This window comes from Balearica regulorum, chromosome 2 (assembly GCF_011004875.1).
Source record: "Balearica regulorum gibbericeps isolate bBalReg1 chromosome 2, bBalReg1.pri, whole genome shotgun sequence".
NCBI lineage: Eukaryota > Metazoa > Chordata > Aves > Gruiformes > Gruidae > Balearica > Balearica regulorum.
Window position 1 is genome coordinate 168289832 of NC_046185.1, and position 21044 is coordinate 168310875.

General features: G+C 56.6%; 1 protein-coding gene across 5 annotated transcripts in view; it reads left to right on the forward strand.

Moving 5' to 3' along the window:
• Nucleotides 1–21044, forward strand: part of AGAP3 (ArfGAP with GTPase domain, ankyrin repeat and PH domain 3) — a 146272-nt gene that overhangs the window by 46452 nt on the left and 78776 nt on the right. For all 5 annotated transcript variants that reach the window (XM_075747006.1, XM_075747009.1, XM_075747007.1 and 2 more), the window contains exons 2-6: nt 7668–7726; nt 13777–13864; nt 14068–14153; nt 14493–14634; nt 16884–17018. In XM_075747006.1, the coding sequence (XP_075603121.1) occupies nt 7668–7726; nt 13777–13864; nt 14068–14153; nt 14493–14634; nt 16884–17018 (510 nt within the window). The remainder of the gene's footprint in view (nt 1–7667; nt 7727–13776; nt 13865–14067; nt 14154–14492; nt 14635–16883; nt 17019–21044) is intronic.

A 21044-nucleotide genomic window follows, 5' to 3' on the forward strand; every position in this document is an offset into this window, starting at 1 on the left:
CAGAGGAGATGTGTGTGGTAGGTGCAGAGGTGTTCTGATTACAGTCTACAGGCATCCATAGGAAGAGGGAGCTTCAAAAACCAGCACCTTTTTAATCTTAACCTGCCTTTGCTTGTGGGGTTAAGCAGCCAGAGCTGAGGTCAGACAAATTTGGAACAGGTTTTCACCGGCTAGGTGGGTCCCCACAGAGCACTTGGGGCAGCAGTGGGTTATCTGTCTCTCCCCGTCACTAGCTCTGTTGGGTTGTCCCTTTCAGCAGACCCTTTCTAGCTGTTAGAGCAGCGAGGACTTGGTACGGTTCTTTGGTCTGTGTGTATTTGGATGTCGACTGGAAAATAGTAGGTGCCGAGAGGCTTAAAACGTATGGCTCTTGTGAAGTCTGCGCACTGCGCAGCGTACGTAGTGTGATGGCACCAGGTGCTGCCGCATGCGGTCTAGCAGAGGAGCAAGGCTAGCAGCTCGTAATCACGCCCTTTTTTTTTCTAGAGATAATGCAAGATCCTCTCCTTTCACTGCTGCAAAGTCTGTAAAGCTCCGGTGAGACAATCCTTGCTAAGGTCACGTCCTACCAGGGTATCTGCGTTGGCTAAGCTCTCCGACAGGAACGCTAGCCTTGCCGTGCTGGTCCTTGACCTGGAGAAATCCTCTTCCTGCCAGCGGTGCCAGGGTTGAGTCTTTATCAAGCCTGGCCTGGAAGAGGTGGCTCTGCCCAGGCACGTCACACTCTGCTGCCCTTTTATCTGCGTGTGCGGGCAGATGGGTACTTTGGAGCGTGGTTTGTGTGGGCACTGCTCTGTTTTCTCAGCCTCTGACCTGGTTTCAAGGCTGGTTTTAGTGTCCAGGGTTTCAGCGTCCAAGTGAGTTCCGCAGTGGCTTGGATAATGAGTTGGTTAATTATTAGTTGCTGTGTGTGAAGACCAAATGCGTCTGGCACTAGCACTTCTGAAGCACAAGGTAGATGAACCTGCTACGCTTCATCCTGTGGAGGGAGAAGCCTGGGTGAGGAGTCAGTTTTGCCCGGCCAGCCCCTTCCTCCTGCCGGCTTTGCAGCAGCGAGTGGATGCGAGCAGCAGCGGGTCCGTGGGACGTTTGGCTGTGCTAAGGCTCGTGGTGCGCAAGTGCTGCCGTGAGGCCAGTGTTCTGCTTTTGAGGTCAGATGCGCCTGGGGAAGGTATTCAGCCGCAGTGCTGACGGTCTGGTCTCTTCTGTAGTATTAAATAACAAAGAGGAGAGAGAGGAGGAGTGACTGGGTGCGTTTTAATGTGAAATACCAAGTGATACAGCTAGTCCAGCAGTGAAGCTAATCAAGTAAATCGCTCCTCCCCGATGCCTACATGAACCCTGGTGCTGAGGAAGACCATTAAGGTCTTCCTTCTTACCTTCATTAAGGTATTTCCCAGCTGGAGGCAGTCTCTGCTAAACAAGGTCGTCCCAAGGCTCTGGCACTGCCTGGAAGGTGCAGGGCTGACCTGCCTGCCTGGATTCCGGGTAGCGCGTTAGATCGGGCCAGGTCACTGGTGGCTTGCCATGTGCTTCCACGTGGTTGCTGTTTCTCCCTGGGAGAAGAAGGGGATGTCCTGGCCGTTCCAGTGGGGAATGGTGCCGAGCGGCTGGCATCACCCCTGCACCTCCCGCTGCTCGGCTCAGCTGGCTGGGCACAGAAGCACTGCGGATGGGGAAGGTCTGGCAGCCCCGGAGGGGGAAATCCCACACCCAAATCAACCTCCTGCAGCCTGGACCTTCCTTACACTGATTTGGGTGTGTAACAGCTGCACGGATGCACAGCATATAATATCATACCAATAGGTATGATACCTATATATATATCATACCAATATCATATCATACTGATGAGGTGCAGGAAATCTCCATATGCCGCATTTTAGTAGTTGAACGATCAACTCTTGGGATGGACAAAGCTGACATCAGCGAGTTGTGTCAGCATTTTTTTGGCAACCAGGTACTTGGCCTGTGGCTGTTTTGAGTGGTTGAGAAACTGCTCTTGAGGTGCCTTTCTGACAGCTCCGTGGGTGTCATCCGTACCCACCTGCGCACGGCTGCTGCGCTCGCTTCTGTGAGAGGCTGCTGGTGGAGGAGGAAAGCAAGTGCAAGAAAATGGCGGGGAGGGCTCTGTGCTGGGGAATTGTCTAAAACCCAAGCGATGGAACCATCCCTGCGGGTGCAGACGGCTGCAGGACGCAGGGGCTTCACGTGACATGAGAGCTGACTGACGAGGCATCTTTGGGCCTGCGAACAGCCACGTCAGGACTAGGTGTGGGTCACCCAGATGTCAGCGTGGCGTGCACGCGTCGTGTGTGTCCCCTTGCGTGGCTAGAGAAGGGTGATCGGTGTGCCTGGGGAACAGAGCAGCAGGGGTGTGAAAGGGACTGAGGGCCAGGTACAGTGACACAGACTTGAAAGACTCAGTTGTGGCCTGACATGGGAAAGGGGGTTGTGCTCCAGATCCTCAGCCCTTCCTGGATTAGCTCGTGGTCTTGATGGTCTTGATGGCTTGTCTAGGTGGTAGGTGGGAATGGTGTAAGCCAAGGCTTCGTGTTTAATAATGGTGGTTCCTCAGGTGCTGCAGGACCTGCCCCATCTTCTGCACCCTGCTCTTTGGGGCACTGGGACAGGAGGAGGTCCGTGCTACAGGCTACTGGTTGATGCAGCTGAAGGCATTTGTTTTTCCTCCTTTTGACAACCAGAGCCAAGCTTCTCCCCATGGTCTGCAGGGAGTGCTAGAAGTGCACGTGTGGGAATGCTGCTTTATTAACCGAGAATCTTGGGGAAGCTGACACTAACATCTCCTGGTTTTGAGGAGTTTCACCGTTCAAGAAAGCTCCCAAACTCTCTGCAGGAAGCTTGTCCGAAGCCAGAACTGAAGACTGGCTGGTTGGTGCCAGCAGTTGGGTGTGCAGGGGAGCTTGGTCCAAGCATTCTTCCTGAGTAGCTGCCGTTCTTCTGCACAAGACACTTGCCTAGGAGCGAGCTGGGTGTTTTGGGAAGTGGTGTTGGAAGGCGTGCTGCAGGACACCATGATGTGACTCTCCTTCTGTGCTCTTGCAGAAGCTGGGACACTTCTCAGGCGTTCTGCAAGGTGCAGGCAGAGGACACGTGCCTACCCCGGTGTGCAGACATGCACGGCCTCGCCTCACTTCTCTGCTTTGCCCGGGCGCTGTCGTGCTTCATCCCAGGCAGCTTCACCCAGCCAGCTAACGGGGAAGGGCAGAGGGCGAGTGAGTCGGTGTGAGGAGTGGTGCTCCATACGGGCAGTTTAAAGTCAGGGTGGGATGTCCTCCTGAACGAGAGGCACTTTTGTTCACGTAGGAGTTGATTAGCGGAAGGGTTTGGGTGTATGGGTACGGCCTGGGATGGCAGGTGGACACGAGAGTCTTCTGATGCCGACACCGGGGACTCTGGTGCTGGAGGGGGCCGCAGAGGGAACTGGCTCCTCCAAGAGCTGTGTCTCCATAACTTTGCCAGGCGATTGTGAAGGAATCCTGGGGCTGTCTTCAGTTGAAGGCCACTTCCACCTCAGTCTCTGTTCCTTTGGCTACGTAGTCTGTAAGCTCTTGCTTTTACCCTCCTGGGCACTGGAGTAAGAGGGGTTCATCCGTACCTCTGTGAGCACTTACACTGGGCATATCTCGACCCCGAAACGCTGCAGGCAGAGCGCTTATCGTTACAGCTGGCTCTCCGGCAGTGAAGCCTGGGTGGTCTGGGCAGGGTCGGTTGCCACGTGGGACCTTCCGGTACAGCCATCTGCCTTCCTCCCCTTGCAGGTGAGATGCTTTACACAGCAATGTGCAGTGGACCTGTCCTCTTCCGCTGAACTGGAGGAGGTACAGCAGAGAGGGTGGGAAGTGCACAACAGCTGCTGCACGAGGAGCGGTCCAACAGCGGGGACCAGGGTGGAAAAGAGGGGTTGCAGCGAGCGATGGGGCGGCACTGGTTAGGGATGTTAGCTCCCCACCTCTGGCACCGCAGCTGGGGGCATCCAGAAGGAAGTGGGTTTTCAATCAATGGGTATTTATACTGCTGAAACTCCTTGCTTAAGAACAATATGGAAGTGAAATTTTGCATGGTTTTAAGAGGAAACAGAACAATTACTCAAATGAGAGTTTTTTGAGGTTTACTAAAGAGACAAAGCACAGGAGATCCCTGAGCTGAAGACGTCAGCAGCTGCACACACATGTGGGGTCAGCGTTACGTACTGTCACCATGTTCCTACTCTTCCTGGGTTCCCATGTACCAACCGGTGCCGGCGATGGCGTGCCGGACTGGGCAGATCCTTGGTCCGATCCAGATGGCTGTTCTCGAGTAACGATGTTGGGCAGCCTCCTGCCTCTCCCTCCTGCCCTCAGCAGAAGCTGCTGCTGCGGCGAAGCAGCCCCCCCGCCCCCAGGGAGGGGAAGCGGCCCCTCAGCAGGGCCAGGAGAACACCCTGCTCCCCGTGGAGGCAGAGCAGAGAGCTGGTGCTGAGCAGCCTCTCTCCGGCTGGAGTCGCGAGTCGATTTCCTAGCAGCGGCGGTGCGAGTTGCCGTCGGCCGCCCACCTCCCGGTGCCAGGCAGTGCCCACGGCAAGCCCTGTCCTGCGCCGGAGTGAGCCCTGCGCCGGGGTGAGCCCTGCTCCCTGCCCTGTGTCCTGCGCCGTGTGAGCTGTGACAGCGAGAGCGTCGCTGTTGGTGTTTCCATCCTGCTCCTTCGCGCCAGCGGGGCTGTTGCTTGGGCGCGGGGAATTATGGCGGCGGGAGGTCTGGCTGCACTGTGCAGAGAGGTGCCAGCGCCCTGGTGCACACCGCTGAGCAGGGACCGGTGGGCTGATGATGCCGTGCGCAGGCTGGGACACGCCGGGTAGAGCCCCGGGGCCAGCTGGTGGCCCGGGCTAAAATTCAGGCTTGGCACAGTTTATTATCAGCTTGGGAGCTGATTGACAAGCAGAGGCGCGCAGGTCGTACGTTAGCGTTCCAGGTTAAGCATGCTAATGATAGTTAATAATTTAATGTGTCGTGTGGCTGAATGCAGTTAAATTGACATTGTCGATTGTGTTAAGATTTCCTCCTTCGCAGCAAGTCAAAAATCAAACTGTTGCTAGTGAACTCCTGAGCCTTGGTTAAAATACAAAGATCTGTCAGGATAGTTAGCAAAGGAGGCAACTGGCAAAAATCTGGACAGTTTCTCTACCCTGAGCATCCGAGTACAGAAGAAGAGAAGAGAGCAGCCTGCCCTCTCCAGGCCTCTCTGCCTCCCTTTTCTTTCTGAAGGCCGAGTCGGTGACTGCATTTGCCTTGTGCTCTGCTCAGAACCCCTCAAAAAAACCTGCTCGGTTTTTGCCAGTTTTTCGTAGTTCCAGGACAAGGTGTGTGTAGTGAAACAGTGGCGAATGCTGCTCTGGCTGGTCTGGAGGGAGGGCATGCCAGTCTCGGAGAAGGTTCGATGGTGCTTTAGCTGTCGTGGTTACGGACATAGGGACTGGCTGGAGCAGGAGCTACAGGTGGAGGTCACAGCATTTTTTGGACCAAGTCATGCAGTTGGAGCTACAGGTGTGCTGTTATCTTTTCAAAAGGGCTCAAGAACGTACCATTTTCCTCATGACTTATTAGTTGTTTTAATGGAGATATTTTACCTCTTCTTAAAAAAAAGGAAGGGTAGGTGAAAGATGGGGACCATGAAGAAACGATTCTTCTTAAGAACCTTCATGATGGTTACAAAAAACCTTGTGTTACTGCATCAGACTTGCGTTTTATTTATCTGTAGCTTCTGAAAAAGAAGTGTTAATAAATTAGTATATGAATGGTGAAAGCTAGGTATGAGCACCGTTTTCTTACCTTTTTTTGGCACGATGGAAAAATGCGCTGTGGCCTGTGGGTGCCGGTGGCTGCACAAGTGCCGATCATCTCTTTTTCACCTCGTGCACCCGAGCAGCGGTGGACCATCGTGCGGACATGCAGGCACCAAGGGCAGGGCCCCCCGTAAGCCCCCGGCCGCCAGCAGCCGGAGCAGACTCTTCCCCACGCAGCTTTGGGCTGCGCATCTCCCACCAGCTGCCCGGGCGAGGCACGGGAGGTGAGACAAGGCGCTAGCCTGGAGATAGAGGGTTGCTGCCGTTGGGTGTCCAACCTTCCCGTGGGACTTAGGAGGGCAGGAACGTGAACTGGGGTGAAGGTTGTCGTTGACTGGCTTCTGGCAGGGCTGAAGAGCCTGGCGCTGCTCTCTGATCCTGCCTGGGTCTGGCAGCGTCTCCTGCGCTGCCCCGGTTTCAGCCTGCGGTGCTTGGCACAGCCCCGGTGAAACACCTACTCGGCAGAGACCTGCAGCCGCCAGCTCGGCCAGCCGGTTTGGGCAGTGCCGGTGCAGACGCCGAGAGCTGGGACTTGCACCGCGAGTGCGGTGGCAGGGTCAGGGCTGCCGGGCGCAGCGGCAGGCAGGGAGGAGCTGCCGGGGCGGGGAAGGGAAGGGCGGCTTGCAGCTCCTGCGCCGGCGGCCGCTGCGGGAACAGGGCAGCAGGGCAGCTCGAGAGCCATCCTCCCCTTGGCAGGCCTGGCATCCCGCTGTGCCTCGAGTGACGTCTGAGCAGCGGTAGCGCCCGGGCCGTCGTGTTTAATCGCTGCCCGTGGTTGGGTCTCGCAGATTCACCTCTCCCTTCTTTGAACCCATCCAAGGTTTCCATTTCTGCAGTAGTCCGTGGCAGGGAATTTGGCAAGTTTACTACCGGTTCTTTGAGAAGCAGTGCTCCCGTGGGTTTCCAGTCTCCAAAGATCCTTTATTATTTTTACTCTATGAACGTACAGCAAGTGCTGCTCTTTTGTTTCAGCCTCCCACCCATCTGGCTTTGGGTGCAGGATGTGCTTCCTCGTCCAAGGCAAATGAAGGACTAGGGTTTTGGTAGGAGTGGCTGCTGGCTACTGCTGATATTCAAGGTGTTCTCCAGGCTCTTGCTCCTCCTCCAGTGAGTCCGGTTTTATTTGGGAAGTCTGTTGTTTGACGAGCTCCTGGAGATTGTTTGGATGCAAATGAAGCCTTCGTGATTACTGTGGCAGGAGAGAGGGCGTTTCCTGCGCAGCTCAAAGCCGTGTCTGATTGTTACAACCTTCTTAAGACTGTTACAATGCTCTGCGAATTACATAACATACACATAATTAATTGCGTTCACTTTCAATCACGAACATAGATTATAGCATGCTTTCAGCTCTTTATCTGCACTGCGTGCGACACGCTGGTATTGTAGCCTGAGCGCAGTGCTCGGGGCACTGCTTTCGCCGTTACATGCCCTCGGTTCTGGGGTCCTTCACACCATGTGCCCCCCGAAAAGGTGTCTAGTCTCTGGTGCTCCCCTCATCCCACATACCTTGAGAGTGGGGATGCTGTAGGGCTTTTTGTGCTCCCGCAGCGCAGGAGGAAGGGTCCCAGCCCGCGGTGATGGGCTCTGTGCTGCCTTCCTGCCCTCTGCTTGGCCGTTCCTTCCCGTCCAGAGCTCTGGCTGCAGACCCTCCCGGGCACGGGCAGTGTCGGGACCTCGTGCAACTTCATGTCTCTGGATGAGGTGGAAGAGGGGGAAGAGCCATAAACCTCCCGCCTGGAGGGAGCAGGGAGAGCGTGGCAGGATCTGTGTTAGGATCTCAAGGAAGACCACAGTGACCTGATGATTTCTTCTCTCTGTTCTGCAGATTCGTTTGTGAACAGCCAGGAATGGACCCTGAGTCGCTCGGTGCCTGAACTGAAGGTGGTGAGTACTCATGGCTCGTGCCTTGGATACCACTGGTTCTCTGACACTTCTCCGAATCCCCAAGAAATACCTGTTTTTTTAATGTGTCTGAGTAGAAATGTGTAGAGGCTTCAGCCTCACAGAGAGGAGAGAGGAGCTGGGGCTGCTGCCATGCTGGGGAAAGGCAAGGGCTTCCCGGTGGCTCACGCTTGTAAGGGTGTTGGTCTGGGAGAGCACTGGGGTGTGAAGGTCGAAAGGCTGTGTTTGAGCACCTCAACCTTCCGGCTGGCCGTAGCAGAGTCGTCATTCCCGACCAGGTACTGCTGCACGGGCTAGGCCTTCTGGCGAGGCGGCAGCAGGGGCAGATCCTGAGCGGCAGTTCAGGCACACGTCCACCATCGTCACGGGTACAACCGTCCAAGTGTGGGAGGTGTCACCTCTCCGTTTGAGCCTTGTTCACTTCAGCTCTGTGCCGGTGCTTCCCTGGTCTCTGCTGGCCACCTCCCAGGTGCGGCTGCCCCACGGTGTCCCTGCCATGGAGGGATGCTGGTGGGGTGAAACCGTCACCTCTGGTGCTTTGTTCTGCCAAACGGGCACACCGTTACCAGGCTTCATCACCTGCTTGTGGGAGGCAGTCTCTGGTAGGGGTCTGCCTCTGCCCCCGACACAGCCGCTTTCACGAGGGACGAGGTGATGAGGGAGGGTGGCACCTCTGAGACGGGAGATGTTTCCTGTGGCCTGCCATCGCTGATGGCTCTGTGCGCCGGCTTTCCGGGGCTGGCTGTGAGCCGGCACAGGTCAGCGGTGCAGGAGGACACAGAGGGTGTTCCGCTTGAGCTGAGCTGGCTGGCGAGCACGAGGGGCAGAAGCCGTGCCCGGGGCGAGGGATGAAGCGGGACCGCCTTGCTGGTGGTGATGAGCTCGTGGGCTGGTTCGGGCGTTCATGGAAAGGCACCCTCGGCAGCCGTGCCACCAGCACTGGGGTAGCGCTGGAAGGGATGTCGGGGCGGCCAGGATGCAGCAGGCGCTTCTGAGTGTCTGTCTGTCTGTTCTCAGGGACCTCGGCAATCTGTTCCACCGCTCCGCTCTTCTCGCGCTCTCCGTGGCAGCCCTTAACTCCCTTTGAAGACTGTTGGCATGTTTCCCTTCAAGATTAGTTTTTGTCAACCTTAATCTGAGAAACAAGAAGCCTTTTTGCAAAGCATACCAGCACCATGCTGCCACATTTTTCTTTTCTGTAGTTAAGTAAAAATTAAAACAAACTTTGAATATTCATTTCTTAGTTTGGCTTGTAAAACGTGTGTCCGTTCAAAAACATTCTTGCAACTATTCTGTGTGTTGCCTTCTGACATTTTAACATTCTGCAGGCTGCAAAACAGCGCTGCAAGCTAAACAAACCTAAAGCTTTTAGTTCTTCTTCAATTAAACAATCCTTCTCCCATGTTTTCCATGACCTCCGGGGTTTCGTATGGATGACGCAGCTCTTCCCAAAAGCCTGGAGGCCTTTCGGAGTCCTGGTTCAGTCCCGGCCTTGCTGGGCTGAAGCCCTTTCCGTCATGTCTCTGGGGTTGGGCTGCAGCAGCCGACTGTGGCGGGGGACCCTGCGCTTGGGCGGGCAGACCTCTGGGCAGGCAGGTTGGTCTTTGAGCGAGCGTCTGAACGGGAATCGCTAAATCAATGGCTGAGACGTGGCAAGAAACATTCCCAGGCTTTGCTCCCTTCCAGTTTGCAAGCAGCTCTCCCCCCGGCTCCCGCCGCGGCCTCGCCGGCCCCGTCCTCAGAGGCACGCTGGAGGCAGGGCGGTGCTCCGGCTGGCGCAGGGTCCTGCCTGCACAGTGGCACCAGGCTCGGCAGCGATCTCGGCAGCGCTGCAGGAGCAGCTCCCGCGGTAGAGCCGGCCTGTCCCCCGTCCTGCCTGTGTGACGCTTCACCGAGCGCACCGCGTGCCCCTGTGAAAAATGTGTCTGAAACCAAAAGACATCCTAGCGCAAGGCAAATGCAGGGTCTTCTGATAAATGGCAGAGCGCATCGTTTATGATGGGAGAGGCTCGCACGAAGCACCCGCTCTGTCTCTGATCTGCCAGTCCTTGTCCCCAAGGGAGACCTACGCTGAGCCTGTGAACCAAGATGCATAATTCTGTGAGTATGGAAAACCACGGACTCCTTGGGGGCTTCTGTCTCGTGGCACGTAAAGCGTTGACGCAGCCCGCATCCCTCCTGGGGAAGGAACCCTTTCCTTTACCACTGCTGCAGGAGGCAGGGATCGCACCGCTTCTGCCCTGTTCCTGTTCCCATTTGCACCACAAGTGGTCAGTGTACTTTCTCTAAGGTTTTTCCTGTAGCTCGATGTATTTAAGCTATGCTCAGCAGTTTTTCCCACCTCAGTTTTATCCTGACGCTTCCTCTATCTGCTGCAGGCTGAGAGGAGGCTGTGTCAGAGGGAAGACAGCGGTTCCTGCAAGCCTTGCCTTGCCTGTGGGAAAGTCACAAATGGTGCCTGTTGGCGGGGACTCATCCCCCAGACCCAACATTGGGCAATATCAGCCCTTTGCTGGCTGGCGCAGAGGCAGGCTGCATTCCCTCCTTCTCCCGACAGGTCTCGGTACAGAGCTTTCGTGGTGCTACACCCCACGTTGTACTTCCGTTTGCTGCCTCTGAGGGGTTACGTTCCTCAAGACCATTCTGTTTGAGCTTGTTTGAGGATAAGGCAAAGCAGAAATGTGTTCAGCAAGGCGTAGGTCAGGATTTTGGTTATAAGCAAACAAAGTGTAAATGCAGCCTCCATCCAGTTTTTAGAGAGCTAAATATCATTGGAGTGTTTGATCTCTGATGTTACGTGGAGTCCTGGCTGCCAGGCGGCCTCGGGGAGCAGCTCTGCTTTGCAGAGGTTTCCCCAGGGACTGGAGCTGTGGCTAGCCCTGGCACGGAGCCGAGCCCCGAGCTGCCCGCTCTGCTGCTGGTCTGCACCGTGTCTTCTCTGTCTCCACCTCTTTACACCCCGTCTGCTCACGACGTGTGGCAGCGGCAGGCAGGGCTCGGCCGGAGGAAGATATGTTTCCTTCCTTCATGACATGGGCTACGGTGTTCATGTAGCGCTTACGTCTCTACAGATCGCTTGGCTCCAGAAGCACGTGTGCGTTACCTGTGAGGTTTGCCGTCTGGTACGTGTTCTCATCTGCCTAAACGCTCTGTGTATGATCTGTAATCACTGCTGCGGGTGACAGACCCGGCAGCGATGCGTTCAGCCTGGGCATGCCCGTGGGAACGCGTTGATCCTAGTCCCGGGCCCCTGGCACCCCGGTCCCACTGCTCACTGGCTCCAGGCAAATAAGTGCCGGGCCAGACCGCCTGTTTGCCATTCCTTTTGCTCCGCAGCACCACAGACCGTGTCAGCAGCGCAGCCAAGGGCGTCATGTGAGGCGGGCGCAGGGAGCAGGCGGGGGTGCGGCGGGACAGTGCAGCACGTGTGGAGTGAGCGCTGTGCTACTGCAGTTAGGCTGCTCCTGGCAGCGCGGTACGTCCGCCCGTGCCGCAGCCTGCCGCCTGGCTGTCACCACGGGTTGCGTCTGCAAGACCTGCCTACGGTAGCTGCTGGACCCGGCATGCAGCACTCGGGTCTCAGGGCGAGGTGTCCTGTGCCGGGCCGGGTCTGGGCTGAGCGAGCAGCAGGTTTTGTTCCTGGCGCTCGGCGGGGCCGGTCTCGGGTGGGCTGTGGACGGGGCGAGGGCACAGCATGTGGCACCGCGCAGGAAGGAGCCGGTCCTTGCTCGGCTGCGCGGGCTCTTCCCCAGGTCAGCCGGCAGTGCCGCGTTGCGTTTCCAGGAGTTGGGCTCGCTGGAGCCTGGGAGGAGCCTTCTCCCGTGACCGCTCCGACACCACCGGGCCTTGTGCCGGCTTCCGATTCCCAGGTGACACTTGGAGACACGTGATGGGACTTGGGATTTAGATTTTGTCTCTCGTACGTGTAAGGGTATATGCTGTTTTCATGAACGCTCTTACCTTTACAGCACTGTGTGCCTGCTTGAAACTTTCATCGTAAAGATACTGTATTTCTGCCTGGGACTTCCTGAGCAGAAACACAGCCACCATGTCTGTGCAGCACCTCCACGGACACTCTGGTATTCCCAGCAAACGTGGGCACTCTGCACGTGCCCAGTGAATCTCGTGGTCTGGTCCAGTGGTGGGTTTAGGAAGGGTGCAAGGTCGGCAGTGCGCTGCCGCACACGTTAGTGCCGTTGCGCATTTGCTGTGAAGCAGCTGTGGACACGCAGGGGATGTTGGATTTTCCAGAAACACAGCAGCCCCGTTGGGAGCTCTGCACGGGGGTGTCTCTGGTGGCTTCTGTCTGGGAGATGTGCCAGACATCTTAAATCCCACTGAAACAACAAGTCCCCAAGTCCATGCTAACTCATCTTGGGGACAGAGAAGGAGGATGCCTACAAAATCATTTGGGTGGAGGGTATGGTGACAACGACAAGCCGTCTGTTTCAGCCATGTACTCGCTGGGCAGGGCGAACCTTCAGTCGCGGAGAGAGCCCCAGCTCTGGGTCACGCAGGGCAGTGTGGGCAGGTGCTCTGCACGGCCGTTCGGTGTGTCAGACACCCAGCCCCAGGGAGGCTTTGGGGGAGCACTGGGAGGGTGCTTTAGGCAGGGAGGAGGTGCAGGGTGCCCTAAAGCAGGAGTCGGTTACGTGCCAGAAGCTCCGTGGTAAGGTCAGACTATCCAAAGGCAGAGGGGCGTTAGGTGCTTGTTGGGAAGGAGTGTGGAAAAGGAGCGGGAGCTCGCTTCACCCTGATGCGGTGAGCTGTGGTGCTGGCTCGGCTGGGACGGCTTCCTGGGCTCTGCGCGGTGAAGGGCTGGTGGGAGCTTGCCCGTCCTCGTCACCAGCCAGGGTTTTGAGGTGCGCAGGCCTGTGTAAGAAGTGAGTTAGGATTGTCCTTAATGGCTCCTGGCCCAGAGCGCCTCTCTACAGGCCTGGGGCATGGGGAGGAGGGAGAAGAGCATGCTGCGGGCAAAGGGTGCCTCTGCATCGCCCCGGCGTTTCTGCTCCAGCTCCATCAGAGCAACGCTGCAGCTGAGGCTAGAGGAGCATGAGGTGGGATGATCAGTGATGCAAGAGCCCACTCCACAAGCTGCGTTGTCCCTGCAGATGGGGGGAGTAGCTATGGGATATAAGCTTACCGGTCGGAACTAGATTTTTTGCAAGGATGGCAGAAGATGCCCCTTTTCCCCAGGACTGCTCTCCATCAGCAGGCGGGTGCTTGCAAGCCCTAAGGCAAACCGTTGGGAAAATGCTGACATTAGGAAGGACTGGGTTTTCTGGCTGACCCATCCTGGGACAGCAACGTTCATTTTGTAGCAAGTTTGTAGGGTCATCCAGACTGACAGACCCCTAGCCCACTGTGTTTCAACCCAATTAAAAATAGTGCTAGGTATCTTTATTTTTCAACTCAGTTAAAAATCAGTGCTAGGTGTCTTTCTATGTAGGCAGCACAGCCAGCTCCACCGGGAAACGTGCGCTCTGCTACAGCAGTGTCACTGCCGCAGCGAGGAGCAAGCGTGGTGCCTTGCTGCTGGTGTCGGAGGCAGCAGCTGTACCGAACGCGTGGCCAGGCTCTGCTCCCCTTCTCCTTCTGGCAGGTGCCAGAGCTGTAACGCCCTGAAATTTGGGATGTGTGGGCTGGGAGAAGAGGGTTTTTTCCTTCTGACTTGACTGTGGCTTGGGAGGGCGCATGTTCCCCCGAGGAGCAGGAGGGCTGTGGGCAGAGCTAACGTGGTGCTGACAGGGCTGCGCCTGTTTGGGGGAGGACAAGGGTCCTCACCACCCTCCATCTGGGCGGCTCTGCCCCAGTACCTGCTGCTCTCTGCCCGACTGAGACCAGTTCATGCCCCAGGCCTCTCACCAAGTGCTGGGCTGAGTTCCACCGTCCCCTGTGCCCTCTCGGGAGCATCTCTGCCCGTTGTCGGTGTGTGCCCAGGCACTGGTGGTCTCACCTCGCAGGGGGTGGCCTCGTGCAGAGGGAGACGCGGCGGGCATGCGGGCGGTGGGTGACACGTGCCTGTGTTTCAGGGCATCGTGGGGAACCTGTCCAGCGGCAAGTCGGCCCTCGTGCACCGCTACCTGACCGGCACCTACGTGCAGGAGGAGTCTCCAGAGGGTAAGATCTGGTTCCCAGGGCGCCTGGGGGGTGGTCTGGGTCCTCGCTCCTCTCCCCGGCTCTGAATGTGACCCCCGTCTCTGCACCTCATCTGCCGCTGCCGCAGGGCTCTGCAGCCTCCCCAGCCTTCCTTAGGGCTTTCCCCCGCTTGCCCCCCCCCCCGAGCCCCCCCACTTGACCTGCTGCTTTGCTGTCTTCCCAAGGTGGCCGATTTAAGAAGGAGATCGTAGTGGATGGTCAGAGTTACTTGCTGCTGATTCGAGATGAGGGGGGCCCCCCCGAACTCCAGGTAGGAGACCTGTACCTCCTGCGGTCCCTTCCCACGCTGTCCTGCCGGAGGGATTGGAGGGCTCCTGGGGAGGGACCTACCCGGCTGCCTCCTGGGAGCCCAGTCCTGAGAGGTCGTGAGGACTGTGAGGCTGAGGAGGGGACACCCCTCTGGTGGCTGTTGACCCCAGGGCCTCCCCGCGATGCCGGGGGGCTTGTGTCGCAGGGCCCGGGGTGTGCGCTGGGCTGAGCCCGGCCGCAGCGCCCCACGCACCGGCTGTGTGGCTGTCCTTCCCGCGGCCCAGGGCGCGGGGCTCCAGGACGTTTGTCTGGGCTGTAACCGCTGGCGTGTCTCCCTCAGTTTGCTGCCTGGGTCGATGCTGTGGTGTTTGTCTTCAGCCTGGAGGACGAGATCAGCTTCCAGACAGTCTACAACTACTACCTGCGGCTCTGCAGCTACCGGAACACAGCGGAGGTGCCGATGGTGCTGGTGGGCACACAGGGTGAGAGCGGGGCAGCCGGGCTTCCTCCCCGCATCCTCCCTGCCTCGGTCAGGAGCACTGGTGATGTGTCCACACTGGCCAGAGAGCGCGGGGTGCTAGCCCTGCGAGTGCATCAGGGCATCCCAGTCTGTAAGCAGTACGTGGGACTGAGTGACACCGAGGTCCCTGGTATCGGGCCCCGGAGGAGCTGAGTAATTCCTTCTCAGACCATGTCAGCTTTCCTGCAGAGAGCTGCCATACTTCGTGGAGCCGCTTTCCTCTTCGAACTGCCCAAGCCTGCTGGTGTTGCCTGCCTTCCTCGGTTCTGCCTGCAGCAGCTGGGTGCAGGCAGGAGGCAGGGCCTGGGTGCAGGAGGGTTTTCTGCTCGCGCATTGCCCTTCATCCTCTGGGGGCGAGCTGCAGCCGGGAACGTTTTGGGGGGACGGCAATTTGCTTTCAGCACCCCGAGAAGAGGCCTGACCTCTGTCTCCCCCGAGGTGCTGCCAGCGCACGTGGATGTGGGGAAGAGCAGCAGTAACCCAGAACTGCCCTCCCCCTCCACTCCTCTGCAGGGCTGGGGGCTGGAGCCAGCTGGGACTGGGGGGGAGGCCATAGGGAGCTGTCACCAAACTGCTGCTGAGGCTGCCAGCGGGTGCAGGCAGCAGAGACAGGAGACGCGGTGCCCGGAGCCCCAGCTGGGCACCCCGGACGTGCCTGGGCAAGGAGCTGCCGATGGAGAGGGGCTGTTGGGAGAGAGGGCAGCCCTCGAGCAGGTTTCCTGCCTTGCACAGGGTGTGTCGGGGGCAGCCTGGCCTCTGAAAGCCGTGCTGCGGAGGCGGGGGGGCAGTAACGAGGGCATTGCTGCAGGTGTCTGCTCCGCATTTCCAAACCGAGTGTCCTTCCTGCCTGTAGATGGTAAAGCAGAGCCAGAAGTTGTCTAGATGTAAGGGTGACAGCAGAGAGCAGGAGCAGGGGACAGAGGATGTGAGGAACAAAGGTCTTGGCCGGACCCCGTTCCTGAGCAGTGCGACCTGTTCCTGGTGAAGGAGAAACCCCGAGGCTGGGAAGACAGGCAGTGAGAGCGGGAGGGGAGTCGCAGGGCTTTCTGCTCTGGACCGTAGGTTAAGAGTAGAACAAAGTTGTTGAACTTTGGATATTTAAAGATTGTGGAATTAATTTTAGGACTGAATGATCTTGGTTCAGGACTGGGCTGGGCTTGCAGGCACGTGCTGTGGAGGCTCAGGAGGAGTGATCTGGCAGAGGGGTCAGGGATTGTTGCTGTCCCAGACTTAGAGCTAGGTGAGGTCAGAGCCTTGGTATGGTCACACTAAACAACCCACTGGAGAGTCGGAGGAGGACTTCTTTACGGTGCGAGTCCCAGCACTCCTTCGACGCTTCCTGAGAGGGTTCGTTTACAGCCCCTGCTTGTCCCTGACGTGTCTCCAGGAGTGGGATTCCTCTTGCGAAGGTAGTTTTTTCCAAAACGTGAGCACTTAGCAGCCATCTGGGATACAAATTAAGCCTATTTTTTAGTATTGTCTACCAAGGCCTCAACAGCGAGTGCATCCTAGCAGAGCCATCTTTCCCAATTAACTGAGGATGATTTCTCCCTTTTGATTCTTTAATCTGTAGGGTATGGCTGTGAGACCTAAAATGATTGGGACTGGCAAATCCATTTTACTCTGCAGCTGAGGTGGACTTGCAGATGAGTGCACTCGCTCGTTACAGCCGCCATGACCAGTGACGCACTGACAGATGGCAACATTAGTCGTCTCTAACGCACGTGAATGCCGTGCATCCTCGTGCCGATGGGGCCGTAGCTGTTCCCAGGGTCGGGCTCTTAACACCTTTGCCCCTGGCGCTCTGTCTGCTGTCACCGAGTGTCCTGTGGTCTTCAATAGCTGCCCTGGTCATGACATGCTTGTGCGAATTCTTGGTCATGCATCCCGTTCCTAACATCCAGGCTGCCTTGCCTTGCCTTGCCAGCCGCACCTCCCACTGGTTTCTGTCCTCTGTCTTCAGAAACGTCAGTGGCTGGATGGTTAGGAGAGTTGAATAAGGTTCATTTGAAAAACAGTTCATTTGAAAAGGTTCATTTAACAAATCAATTTTTCTACAAACGTGGGACTTTTTGTTATCTAAGGCATTTATAGGAGAGGGGGGTGTACCGTGGGTGTCTCGGTGCCTGAAGGGAGCAGTGTGCCCTGGGACCTATGGATAGATGGGACACGGGCACTTGCTTTTCAACCTCCTCTCCCTTTGGTTTCCAGATGCCATCAGCGCCACGAACCCCCGGGTCATTGACGATTCTCGGGCGCGGAAACTTTCCAATGATTTGAAGCGCTGCACGTACTACGAGACCTGTGCCACCTACGGACTGAACGTGGAGAGAGTCTTCCAGGATGGTAACTGCAGCCGGTGGAGGGTGTCTGGGCAAGGCAGGGCAGCAGCGCTGTCCCAGAGAGTCGGCTTGCGCTACCTAGACCGCCGGCTCTCGGTTAGAACGGCGTGCTGGTGTGAGGCCAGGGGAGTTCGGCACACGTTCATGTGCAGTGCCGTTGCCTGACACAGGCAGACCGGGTCCAAGGAGTAGGACGTGGCTGTGCATGTGTGGAAGGGTGTCTGCGTGTGTGGCACGTAGGTGAACTGCACGTGGATGTGCATGAGGGACTGCAGAGCAGGGCTGGGCAGCTCCTTTCTCCTGCCTGTCTTTCAGGGGCTGTCCTCTGGGTAGCCACTTGTTCCAGAGCACAGAGAGGCTGCAGGGGACAGTTGCATCCCCATGGTGAGCCTGTGCAGCACAGCAGTATGTATCAGCCTGCGGAGGACTTGTGAGGCTGCAGAGAGAGTTTTGATTGCGTTTTGTGGAGGAGAGGGGGAAGCACGGCAGAACCTTTGGATGTTAGAGATAGGGGGGCAGCAACTGAATGGCCAGAGGGGGCAGCTGTTCCTCATGGGAACAGCGTGTGGAAGAGCATTTCTGCTTAGACTTGGAGAGGTGCTTGGAGGGATGCTACAGGTGGAAGAGGTGACCTACCCCATGTCCTAGGAGTTTGCAGTCTGCTTAAATAAAGCGGGACCCTGCCCTGGGACTGCATATTCCCCTGTGCCCTTTCTCTACCATGTCGTCTGGAGTGCAGCTGGGGATCGCTCAGTGCATGAGGAAGGGTTTGCGCAGAGCTGAGTGGCCAGACTGGACAGAGTTGCTTTTGGAAAGGAGGAGAGCCGTGCTGTCAGTGTTTGCAGGAGGAACAGGCTCATGGAAGAAAGCTTGGAAATTGTAGTGCAGCAGGGCTGCCTGAAGGCAAAAACCACAGCGCAGCAAGATGGGCTGAGGGCAAGACACAGGACGGAGCCTGTCCTTGGGTTCAGTGCCTCCATCTGAGCTGGAGCTGGTGATCCTCCTTCCCCTGCCTAAGTCTGTGACCTTCCAGTAGTCTCCTGTTGCGGGGCTGAGGATCGCAGTCACAGTGCTGCTTTTCTTACGCAGAAGCATGTAGGGATGTTCCCCTCCCCTGCCGCTGGTTCACCTCTGAGGCGGTCTGAGAAGCTAGCGCAGAGAGCGACCTTCCAAACTGTCCCACCTGGCCCTGGCAGGGAACCCCTCAGCATCCAGCAGCTCTGCGTGGGTTTGGTGCTCTTGGGAAAACTGGGGCCACTGCTTGTAATTCTCCCCTCCTTCCTCCTCCTCGTGAGGAATGGTGGGAAGAAATAGCTGGGAATAGTTGAGGATGGTGAATACTGCAGTAGACCTGGAAGGAGAGAATCCGCTAAACCGACTCGGTGGTTTGCAGAGCAGGTCTGGAGAGAGCAACAGCAGGTGGGCTGCGTGCACAGCTGATCCTGGCTTCTGGAAAGCTTTGGCACCCTGTGCCACCAAATTTCTTCAGCTTGTTCCTTTGAATGGGTTCTGCTGTGTCCCTTCACTGAAGGACAGTATGGTGAGGAATAGCAGCCGGTGGGTTTGGAAGGGGCTGGGGAAGGCACTGCAGGAGTAGGTGCTGCTCTTTGTTAGGCTGCTTCTCATGCTTTTTTATTTCAAGATGCAATGAATTGTGCTCGGGAGTTATTTTTTCTCTTTGTTGACCCTGGGAGCATAGACAACACAACTTAAAGCAGTGCGATGTGTGAAATGAAAGCTCTCATGTGAGACCGGGACTCAGCTTCTAGCACCAGAGCTGCTTGGCAAGCGTGGTGGGAGACCTTGAGCTGCTGCTTGGAGACTTGGGAGCGAGCGCCTGCAAAGTGCTGTGCTTCACCTTCTGTCTGGGTCCATTCACGGCCTGTACGCATGGTCAGGAAGGAGGCAAGGGAGCGCGTTTGTCCACGTGAGGAGCACTGAGGCTGAGGAAGGGCAGAAGCCCCAAGGAGTGTGGTAATCAAACAAAACTGCTGTCAGCCTGGGCAAGTGCTGGTGCTGTATGGAACAAGGAGCGTGGGCCGCCCTGTCCCTGGGCGAGCAAGCAGGGGAGCACCAAGTGGGAGTCGGGATGGATTCGTACAGGGCAGCAGGAGGACCGTTGCAGGAGTGCTGTCAAACTCAGGTGTCAGCACTTCAAAAGAACACAGGGAAACTGAGAAGATTAAAAAAAGCCCAAACCTACAAAAAATAGTCAAAGGCTGGAAAAAATACCTGATAGTGAGACACTGGAAGAGCTTGTCCATTCAATAAATCACAACAAGATTGAGAGGTGACTTGATTACTATATAGGAGTATCTATGTACCTAGTTACATGAGGAGAAAAACACAGATACTAAGACTCTGCAAGCTAGCAGAGAGTTAATGCTAGAAGCCAAAGCCAGTCAAATTCAAATTTTAAAGAATCCTTACTTTTTTCATTAATAGCCCTCTTTTCATTAGTTGTTGGGAAAAAAGCATAGGGAAGCACTGTATTTGCATCTCCAAATCCAGACCAAGTCCCTTTGTGGAAGAAACTCGCTGCATCCCCAGATGATGGGTGCGGTGTACGCTGGGTGAAGTTTAATGGCTGGCAATAGACAAAGGTCAGCCTGGAAAACTGAGAGATCGTTCTGGCCTTTGAGGCTGTGTACGCAGGAGCCGTCTGCGTTGCTGCGGTTCCCTGCGCAGTGCCGTATTTCCTGTAGCAGGCTGCCTCTGCCTGCCATGCGGTGCCGCGCGCCTGCGGTTTTGCCAGTATCGGTGCCCTTGCCGAGCGTGCTGCTCGGAGCTCTGGAGAAAGCAGTGTGATAGTTGGGAGTTGCAAATAGAGCAGAGGGACCCACCATCTCATAGGAGATCTGGAGTAAATCCCAGGTACTGACACAGACGCTCTTGAGCACAGCTCTGGGAGGGAAAGAACAGGGCAGGAGGTGCTGGCGAGGAGATGAGGAGAGCTGAGCCCAACACGTCGGCCCCAGACGTCACTGGCATCTGAGAACTCTTCCGGGACTTCCAGGGTCTGGTTTCAGATGAAGCTGACTTGAACAGACGAGGTGTTTTCAGAGCGGGTAGGCGGCTTTTCCCAATGAGCACCGGTGGGTCCTGATACATCTGGTTTGGGATCTGGTGGAGTGCTGGCAGTTGTGGATTGTGTGAGGAGCTTGCTCCCCGTGTGGTGGTCCAGTTACCAGACAGATCTCATCTTTACATGGTTTCTCCAACACAAGTTGCTCAGCCCAGACCGTGGTAGACCTGCCCCACGCAGGCAGGGGAAGGTGTTGGTTTTCCACAGCAGAAGCGTGAAGACTTCACTGAGCTGTGGTCCTTGCTTCCATTGCCAAGGTTTGCTTGCTTGTCCATGCTGTGCAGAGCGTACGCTGGCATCTCTGTTCCCAGACAGCCCTTCTATGCCACTGTTTCGTCTATCAAGCAATCACTGACCTTTTTGGACAGCAAGATAATGTCGTGCTGGTCTGGCATCAGGGAGTGACCATCCTACCTCTTGATATTCAGTTGAGGGCTGAGGCTAGCACTCTTCCTTCCCAAGCTCCTGGCTCTGCAAATGCTCCACGTGGTGCTGCTGAGCGTGCAGGAAGCTCTGAGAAGGAGAACCTCAGATCTTCACAGTCACCGACTGTTCAGAGTTTCTCCAAGAACTGGGTGGCTCCAGCTATTGTGGTGCCCTCCTTCCAGCTCAGGCAGGTGCAGCAGAGACCCTTCCTCCGTGCCTAGAGCAGTTCCTGTGGTTTTGGTCTGAAGCTAAGTTTGTGGTTGTGTTGTGCGGGGACCTGGACCACAAACGTTACAGTGTGTGCCACTGTAATTGTGTTGGATCTTTGGGAGTGGTGGAGGTTTTGTCTGGGCAGTCAGGCTTCTGAAGGTCACTATGAAAAGGGTGCGTGGCAGCCGAGAAGGGGTAACTATCTCCTTGCTGGTGTCTCACATGTGGCCTGGCAAAAGTCACCTAGAAATACTGTTTGCTGTGTGGGAACTGCACTTCTCTCATCCTTTCCAAGTTGCTTCCAGCACC